We start from the raw sequence: 10,827 nt of genomic DNA on the forward strand, positions 1-10,827 counted from the left end.
ATAATTATATTCACAAATAGTACAAGTATACTGCGTCCACAAAATCGCAGTCCATCGTGTTTATTGTCGCTTTGAACATAGAGTAAGTAATATACTACGTAAGAAGAGGCGGCACTTAGTACATTGAATTTGAGCTCACGCACACATACATGAGCTCAGTAGAGTTACATTTTGTACCAATATTACGCAGAAAAAATGACACGCAAGGCTGCCAACTTACTATAAATCTGCTCGTCTCTAGGGACGTTCCCTATTCAATCGATATTATCGATAATCTTGTATCGATAGCTTTATATCGATAAAAAATCCTGACCGTAAATCTTACACTGGTATAAATTATGATTAAATTTAGAATATTAAAAAATAAAACGTCCACAATTTTTAATAATTCCCTTTATTTAATTAGAAAATACACATTATCACGTGAATTTCTTATGTATAAATTGTATAATGTTTAGGTCTCCTACTCAAAAATTCATTACACTCCAATTTTCCGTTATTTATTTCCAATTTTATATGGAAATTTAAAAATTTGATTCCTTACAGATGTAGAATTCCAGAAAACATGGAAATAATATTCTGAGTTTGTACTTCGGAATCCATTTATTTACAAACTGACATTTCTTTGAAACAAAATATTATATTAAGAAAAACGTACCAGCCAGTACACTACACTCCTCCATACTAAATTAACAAAATACTCAACTCTACAACTTAAAATGATAATACCTCACATTCTATAATCAGGAACGTTTGTTAATCTACACTGCCTAATAGGGCGTTGCCTGGGACGTGGAGTCGTTGGCTCATACGGTAAGGCGTCCTGAAATTCAGGTGATACCGGGGTGGCACTACCCTGAAGTTCCACTAACGGAGACCGCGTCGCGATCGGTCTACTGACCGGAGTATGAATTGCGGAATCGCACACTCTCTGCCCCTGCACCGATGATAAAGTGGCTGGCTCTGAACCTAGTGCTGACCTTAATCCTGCACTAGGAAGTTGAGACACCCTTTTCATTGGAATCGCTAGGGATAAACTAGCGTTCTCCTTCCTAATTTGGTTTTCATTTTTATGAAACTTCCTTTTAATTTGGTCTATATGCCTGTGAACTAACTCTCCCCGGCTGCCTACAATCTCGTAATCAGTATTCCCTAAACATCTATGAATTTTGCCTGAGACCCATTTGTCTCCACTCAAATACTGACGGTACCATACCTCTTCACCCTGATCGAAAGATCTGTGTACCCCTTTTCTAGCTCCACTTTGCCGTTGCTGAGCTTTCCTTACAAAATTCTCCCTGTCTGGCCTTAAAACGTCTAACTTCGTCCGTAACCGTCTACCTAACATTAACATTGCAGGGCTTTCTCCCGTAGTCGAATGCGCAGTATTTCTATAGTGTAAAAGATAAGTATAAAGTGCTTTATCAACTTCTTCCTTAGCCTGCACTGCTTTCTTAATAACCCTCTTTAAGGATCGCACTGCATTTTCCGCGAGACCGTTTGAGGAAGGATGATATGGCGCCGAAAAAACGTGATCTATACCATTAGATTTAAGGAAACTACCAAATTCATTGCACGTAAACTGGGGCCCATTATCCGTAACGATCTGCTTGGGTAGGCCCCATCTGCTAAAAAGTTCACATAACTTATCTATGACCTTCGGTCCTGTTGTATTACTCATATGGAAAAGTTCCGTCCATTTAGATGTAGCGTCCACTACGATCAAGTATGTTTTCCCAAATATGGGCCCCATGAAATCTAAATGCAGCCTGGTCCATGGATGATTCGGCCACGGCCACATACTCGGAGTTTGCCGCGGCGGAGCATCCGCCTGAGCAGCACATATCTCACAACTACGACACATGCGCTCTATTTCTTCATCAAGTCCGGGCCACCATACGTAACTACGAGCCATAGCCTTGGATTTAACTATACCCATATGGGGCTCATGGAGCATCCTCAAAACTTTTTCCCTACACTTCACCGGAATCAATAATCTATGCCCCCACAACACGCAACTCAATTCTTCATAGAGTTCATCTTTCCGATTAAAATAAGGTCTAAACTCTTCGATATCACAGTCTCTTGGCCAACCATCGCGCAAAAAACTCAATATCCTCGATAAAACCGGATCCTTACTAGTCTGTAGTTTTAACTCTTTATAATCTAACAATAAAGCCTGTTGAACAAAATGCAAATAAGTTTGTTCCGGCACAGTGACATCTTGCTTACTATTTGTCGGTAAACGCGACAACCCGTCGGCACCATTTCTCTCCGACCTAACATACTCTATTTCAAAATCATAAGCAGATAAAATGATAGCCCACCTTTGCATACGACTAGCTACCATCGTTTGGAATTCCTTTTATGAGGGGCCGAAGATCGATACCAACGGCTTATGGTCCGTTCTCAAGAGAAAATGACGCCCATACAAATACTGGTGAAACTTTTTGACCCCGAATATTATTGCCAACGCTTCACGATGTATTTGAGAGTAATTCTTTTCCGCGTCGGTAAGAGTGCGCGATACATAAGCTATCGGGCGCTCTCCCGTTCCGCTTGCCGCCGGTTGCGATAGCACCGCTCCAACTCCACGCGCACTCGCATCACAAGTCAGAATAAGAGGCTTATTTGGGTCGTAATGCGCTAAAACCTCTGTACTCATCATTAACTGCTTAATTTTACTAAAAGAACGTTCACATTCGGCCGACCAAACCCAAACCTTGCCCTTTTGAATAATTCGTAGAGCGGTACTAATATAGTGCTCATATTCTTTACGAATCTCGCGTAAAAGTTAATTAGTCCTATAAAAGATCGCAACTCCGTAACATTACTCGGTCTAGGTATTTTATCAATCGCTTCCAATTTCGCTGGGTCGGTTTTAATGCCGTCCTTATGTAAAACGTATCCTAAATACTTTACTTCATCAACTAAGAAAACACATTTTTCGGTTTTCAATTTCATTCCTTTAATATAAAGTCTCTCAAGCACTGCTTCTAAAGCGGCCAAATGCTCCTCCTTATTGCTACCTCCTATTATCACATCGTCTAAAAATACCTCTACATTAGGAATTCCCTTTACTAATTCACACATTATGCGCTGAAAAATGCCCGCACTAGACGCTAGACCATAAACTAATCTATTATACTGAAATAAGCCGCGATGAGTATTTATCACAGTATATTTTTTTGTTTCATCTAACTCTATCTGGTTATAGGCCTGGGATAAATCTATCTTAGAAAAATATTTAGCCCCGCCTAGGCGCACCAATAAGTCATCAATTCTCGGTAACGGAAACCTATCTACATATAGCATAGGATTAACAGTAGCCTTATAATCCGCACAGATTCTCAGAGAGCCATCCGCTTTATTTACCGGTACCAGAGGAGACGCCCAGTCGGAACAATCGACTGGCTCGATTATTCCATCGCGCAGCATTCTGTCTAACTCTGCGTTAACACGGTCGCGCAGTGCGTAAGGCAGTGGCCGCGCACGATGGAACACCGGTACCGCCGATTCCCGTAATTTCAACGTCGCCTTACAGCCAGTGAATCGGCCCAAACGTCCATCAAACAGCTTGTTATATCTGTCAAATAATAAGTTTATTTCTTTATTAAAATGAGTCCGATCAACATTACAATGGTTTACATTCGTATTGGTAAATAGTGGTATTTTGATATGTAGTTCAGTTAACCACTGCCTTCCTAAGAGTGAGGTAGTACCTCCTTTACTACAAACAACTCTAATCGTTTAGTTTGTTCCCTGTAACGTACTAGCGGATTAATAACCCCTATGGGTTTTATACTTACACCATTATAAAAATTAAAAACTATCTTGTGCGGCTTCAGTTTTAGATGATTAAAATACGCATCATAGGTGCTCTTACTAATGCATGACACAGCTGAACCCGTGTCTACTTCCATTTGTATAGTACAACCATCAATGGATATGGGCAAACTCACCGCCTTATAATTATTTAAACATAACTGGTGAAGGTTCTCTTCTACATCCGATTGCTCTTCGGCATTTTCCCGTTGATTGGCTTGGCCGTGGTGTATTCCTGTGCGACCCTGAGATCTTGCCACCGCTGGTATTTCACTTGCTCGAGTCTTCGATGCCGCGACAAATCGGCACATTCGCCGTAAGTGACCAACAATTCCGCATCTTCCGCATACGAAGTCGCGGTACCTACAGTCTACATTACCATGATCTATAGAACCGCATCGGCCACAACCTGTGGTGCGGACTCTGTGCCCTGTCCGCGATCCGCTATTTCCGTGAACAAAAGACCGCCACGAGCCTTCTTTGCACGCTCATGCGACGCGAGTAAGTGCACTTTTCCTCTGCAGTCGTCGGTGATTCCGTCACTTCCGCACTCAGAACCATCACAGCCGCCGCATCTCTCTGCCGCTTCTAATGAGCTCGCCAACATCACCGCTTCCGGAAAAGACAGAATACCGTTTTCGGCAAATAGACGCTGCCGAATCACCTCGCTTTTAATCCCACAGACAAATTGATCTCTTAAATTTTCGTTCAAATTTGCTCGAAATTCACAATAACGTGCCATTTTTTTTAATTCCGCCATGTAAACGGCAACAGTTTCTTGGCTTTCTTGTCTCCTCTGCCTAAATTTATAGCGCTCCGCTAGAGGCGATGGTGTGGGTTGCAGATGATTCCGCATCTGCTCCACCACTTTTTCGTACTCGGTTTCTGAGGGTTTTTTCGGACTGGATAAATTGACTAATAGTTCATAGGCCTCTTCGCCCATTACAGCAATTAAAGTTGGTAACCTCATGTCTTCTTTCACATTATTTACTTTGAAATACATTTCCAGTCGGTCTATATATGTTGACCACGTATCATTTTGTACGTCGAATTTTGATACCTTTCATATCGACATTTTAACACGCTATACCCTTCCTCCGAGATAACTTACATACAATATGTTCTCAATTTTCCTCGTCGCCACTGTAGAATTCCAGAAAACATGGAAATAATATTCTGAGTTTGTACTTCGGAATCCATTTATTTACAAACTGACATTTCTTTGAAACAAAATATTATATTAAGAAAAACGTACCAGCCAGTACACTACAACAGATATGATCTTTTTCCATCAATTAACAATTACTATGATACAATCATTGCAAGGGCAAATTCATAGATGTCGCACGTGCCTTTTTGATTAGGTTAATAAGCATAAATTGAAACTCCTTAATCTAGAATATTCCCTTCAACGACTACCAGGTTTGTAAATTAGAATTAAATATATATCACTTTTATGTAATGTTTTAAATCATAATATATATTTTCTCTTACCGGTGTGGATCAAGTGGAAATTTAGCCATAATTATGTTTGACTTTTAGTGCTTTAGTATGCCACAAACCTCACATTTTTATACACATTAGTTCTTTTCCCCATTCTCGCACACAAAATAAATAAACTACTCAAATGTAAACAGAATTAGAGTCAATATCTCGGAATAATAAAAGTCACTATCTCGTAACACACACTAGACAAACACCTTCAAGAAGAAATATACATGAAACGGAGAAGCAGGCTCAACTCAACGTATTCGGCATAAAACTTAACTTATTATTGAACAAAATCGCAATTATACAAATTTTTGCAAATAAACTCCAACAATGACAAATCTACCGTCAATAATGGCGGCAAATTATCAACTATCATGGTAGCCAATATACTTTCTAAATTTTTTAGTTTATTATGTTGGTACGAGATGTAACGCTGAGACGTCCTTTTGTCAACCAAAACTAAACTCTATCTAACGGTATTAAGATATATAATCATTCATCATTACACAAAATGTTCTAAGTGTCCACCTGGCTTTGAATACTGTGAGCGAATTTAATTGTAAAGCCTGGTACTCGTAGAAAAAGGGGCGGGAAACGTTCGACTTGTAAGGCGCGCTTTTTTGATTTTTTATTTTAAAATATAATTTTAATAACTTATTCATAGTGATCAGTGGTGTATAAACTGTTTTTAGATATATTTTAAGTTTAAGTATTACAATTTATTCTTTATTTGTTAATTTCTTTGTCAGTGCTGGCCATCTGGTAAGTTCTTTTATCTTACTTGCTGGATGATGGCTGAGCCCCCGATCCTGGGGACAGTCCCTCCGGTGGGCTATAATGTAACAATTAATACTACTTGTAATGAATCTGAATCAGGAATGGACACGGACAGTTCACTTTCTCAACGCCCACTTAAAAGAAGTCGTTTGAACAAAATTTGTAAACGATGTAATAAGCGTAGAAGGACACATGGTTCGGAAGACAACAAATCGATAAGTTGTCATTGCAATAATTCTGACGTAATGGAACTACCTGAAACTCGAATTAATTCTAATAACCCCGATACACAGACTAAATTCGATCACAGCAATGACACATTAAATCCCCAGCATACCCTACTTCTATCGGTAGAAAATTATACGAAAGTACTGATAGTGCTCCATATGTTATACATGTACACAGAATACAATCATCCCCAATGACGGCTCCACACTCCACCCTTTAGCTTTTGGCAAATTCCTAAAAAACATGATTTTAAAATATTATAAATGGCAGTATCAAAAGAATTGGCAGAAACAAAATTTCTATGTCATTTTCAAAATTCATTGATGCAAACAATTTCATTGAACACAACAGTCTATCCTCACAAAATCTTAAAGCCTTTATTCCCACATTTAATATTACACGAATGGGACTGGTGCGGGGAGTCCCTATAGAATGGTCACCAGAAGAAGTTTTAGATAATGTTACAGTGCCTATAGGATGTGGTAAAATTATAAAAATGAGACGGTTAAACTATAAAGTTTTAGTGGAAGGTTCTCCAACATGGAAACCATCCCAAACAATTGTAATGACGTTTGATGGACAAGTGTTACCTAAACGTATATTTATGTGCTACAATGCTCTTCCTGTTGAGTTATATGTTTACCCAACTGTCCAATGCTTTGCATGCTGTCGCTTTGGTCACACGAAAGTACAATGTAGATCAAAACCTCGATGTTTTAAATGTGGTCAAGGACACACAGGAGATTCTTGCAATGTGGAAGAGGATTGCGGCTCATGTTGCTTGTGTTCTGGTAATCATTTTGCTATTAATAAATGTTGCCCAGAATTTAACAGACAAAAGATATTAAGCTGTACATGGCTGAGAATTGTATTTTTATACCGAAGCTGCAAAAATTTTCCATCAGTTAACAGATCTTTTGCTGATGTATTGATTAATAAACCTCTTAGTAATGAACCTTTAAACTTTAAACAGCCAACCAATAAATCTACATCACACAAAAACAATCTTTTTAAAGCCACGCCCACCACCTACCGCTATAAGTGGTTATAATCAACATGCTCATAAGGAACTAATTAAGGATTACAATATGCCATCCCAATCTGGCAATGGTTGTGCTTTGCAGCATCCACACCAGCAACAAGAACAATCCTTATCTGAGATTGTTCTAGCACTTATAAATTATTTATCTCAATATATAAATGAACCGTCCAACGTTGCCCCTGAATTATTAAACTCTCTCATTAACACACATAATAATGGATCAATTGGTCCAATGGAATTGCCGCAGTGTAATCAGCAAAAAAAGTGACTTAGCTTACATTTAATAAATATGATCCCTTTGTGATAGCTCTTACTGAGACATGGCTTAAACCACATTCTATGTTTCGAATACCCAATTATATATGTCTTAGAGACAAGAGCAGATGGGTATGGTGGTGTAGCCATACTTATAGAAAAATCCCAGACATACACTCCTTTAAGTCTTCCTCCACACAGTGATAATTATTCAATTATAGCCGTCATTATTAACAATATGTTTTGTTTCCATCTACATTCCTCATCCTTCTTCTCTCGTTTTCATTGAAATTAATAATATGCTTTCTTCTTTACCTCGGCCATTTATATTGCTAGGGGACTTCAATTCACATCATAGATCATGGGGCAGTTCCATCTCTAACTCCAATGGAGAAGCTGTTTTGGAACTTTTAGATACTCATAATCTTTGCATCCTGAATACTGGTAGTCCAACACATCGCACTGGTCCTGATGGAATCTTAAGCTATTGATTTATCCATTTGCACTCCAAATTTAGCTTCCACTTTGTCCTGGAATACTATGGATTCCACCTTTGGAAGTGATCACTTCCCAATTTTAATTAAGTTTCCTCAGAAATATTTAAAATCCCTCAACAAGGTCCAAGAATTAAATATAGGTTGAATGATGGAGATTGGGGTAATTTTAAATCAATTGTTGAAAACAGTATATCCTCTCTTCCAAATGTTTCAATAAATGATCCGTGTGAATGTGCAGATGCCTTATGCACATTATTAAATGAAGCAGCTGATAAAGTGTTCCTGTAAAAATACACCGAAAAATAAGATACCCTCTCCTCCTTGGTGGGACAAAGAGTGTACAGATGCCGTTAATAAGAGAAAGGCAGCAGAAAAGATCTATGCTGATGACATGTCTAAAGAAAATTTTCAAATTTTATCTAATGTTATTTCTGATACTAAGAAGTTATTTAAAAAGAAATTTTCGGATGGCAGAATTTCTGTTCTTCTGTTTCCCCATATACACATTCTACAATAGTATGGCGAAATATTAAAAGATTTAGGCTTGCGTTTGAAAACAAAATTATTCAAGCATTCCCTTAATTTAGCTGATCAGTTCCAAGAGACTGTAGCTCCTGCATCCGTACCACAAAAAGATGTGCTTGAAAGATATTCAGCCATCTCTTCCGACAGGTCAGAACTCAACTCACTTTTACTCTCCCTGAACTTAAAGGTATTTTAACAAATGTCAAAGATACTGCTCCTGGAAATGATGGCATAACATATTCATTCCTTGCTAATCTAGGAGACGGTGCTCTTTCCTATTATTTAGCTCTTATTAATTTAATTATTACTACAGGGAAAATGCCATTGTCATGGAAACATCAGTTAGTGTTGCCAATACTACCCAATAAAAATCCATCTTATGTTTCCTCCTATCGTCCTATAGCGTTATCATCTGTGTTAGCAAAAATTGCTGAACATTTAGTTAAAACCGACTAGAGTGGTATATTGAAAGCAGAGGCTTACTACCTGATAGTCAGTTCGGATTTAGAAAAGGTAGAAGTACTATGGATAGTATAAGTATATTTGTTACAGATATTCGTTTGGCCTTCTCTAACAAGGAATCAGTAGTTGGTGTTTTTAGACATTGCTGCAGCATATGACAATGTTTGTTTGATTGCTCTTAAAAATAAGCTAAAAACAGTAGGAGTACCAGAAATGCTTACTAATTTTATAATGAATATTCTCTCTGATAGAAAAGTTTCATTAGATATTCCAAATTCTCCTAAAATGTCAAGGCGACTATGGCAAGGCCTTCCACAAGGTTCGGTTCTTAGTCCTCTGTTGTTCAATATATATACTTACGACTTAGGATCGTCAATTAATGATTCCGTTTCTATGCTTCAATACGCGGATGATCTACTTTTGTATACTTCTGACCAGTCAATAGACACTGCTTGTTTTAATATTTCTTCTTCACTAAATTTATTAAAAGGTTGGTTAAATTTAAATGGTTTACAACTGTCTGTTCCAAAAAGTACAGCCGTATTATTTACTAGACATAGAATACCTCCCTGATTAACATACAATATGACGGCGAATTTATACCGGTTAAAAGCCAAGTGAAGTTTTGGGAATAATACTAGATTCCAAACTTACAGGAGTACCTCACTGTGACTATGTAAGCGCTAAATGCGAGAGACATATAAATATGCTCAGGTGTCTCTCAGGAGTTTGTTGGGTGCGCACCCATTATCCCTAAAGCTCATATACAATGCAGTCATAAGAAGCGTCTTGGACTATGGAACCTTTGTCTTAGAACCTGGTAACATCGTTGGATTTAAGAAACTAGATGCCATACAATCAAGGGCTTTGAGAATCATATGTGGCGCTATGAAATCAAGCCCTATTAATGCCTTACAGGTTGAATGCGTTGAATCCCCATTAAGGCTTAGACGGCAATATCTCTCCGACAAATTTTTATTACGTACTCTGCAATTTTCCAATCCTCCTCTTCTATCTAAACTGTGCCGCCTTAATGAACAGGTTAGATTATGTACTGGGTTCATAAGTCCTGGCCTTGTCTAGTTAAAAGTCTCCAAAAATTTCAAGCAATAGAAGCTCCTACACACAATTCACAATACCTACCTATTTATTCCACCAACTTTGATTCCTTACTACTTTCACCGAATATATGCTTTAATTTGGGTATACAGGAACATGTAAACTATGCGAACAGCTATTTGAACTATTTAATAGATAAGAACTGGCCCTGTTGGCATCAAATTTATACAGATGCATCAAAACATACAACTCCTGGCTGTGTTGGTGTAGGGGTATATCATGTTCAATACAAAATCGTCCAAAAAATTAAACTTCCCCGAATCTTCAGTGTTCACTGGAGAATGCTTTGGACTATTAAAAGCAATAGAATACATTTTGATGATGAAATTAGCAAACACAGTCATCTTCACCGATTCTAAGAGTGCTTTACAAGCATTGGCCAGGTTCCCAGCTAAACATAATTTTTTCCTCCTCTCATTATGCAAATTAGGACAAAACTTCATCACTGTTACCTGAAAAATATTCCGTGACCTTTGCTTGGGTACCGAGTCATTGTGGCGTTAAAGGGAAATGAAAAGGCTGACGAACTGGCCAATCAAGCGGTGGACTGTGGAGATTTATTTCCGTATAAAAATTATAGCCATGACTTGGCCGCTTTGCCTAGCA

At 38.2% G+C, this 10,827-nt stretch overlaps 1 protein-coding gene across 1 annotated transcript in view; it reads left to right on the forward strand.

Moving 5' to 3' along the window:
* The first annotated feature begins 9,842 nt into the window (after positions 1-9,842).
* Positions 9,843-10,827, forward strand: part of LOC119190434 — a 12,452-nt gene continuing 11,467 nt past the window's right edge. Inside the window, exon 1 of the mRNA XM_037442397.1 lies at positions 9,843-10,143. Coding sequence (XP_037298294.1) covers positions 9,991-10,143 — 153 coding nt within the window. The 5' untranslated portion in view covers positions 9,843-9,990. The remainder of the gene's footprint in view (positions 10,144-10,827) is intronic.

The sequence above is a fragment of the Manduca sexta genome, chromosome 24 (genome assembly GCF_014839805.1).
Source record: "Manduca sexta isolate Smith_Timp_Sample1 chromosome 24, JHU_Msex_v1.0, whole genome shotgun sequence".
Classification (NCBI taxonomy): domain Eukaryota; kingdom Metazoa; phylum Arthropoda; class Insecta; order Lepidoptera; family Sphingidae; genus Manduca; species Manduca sexta.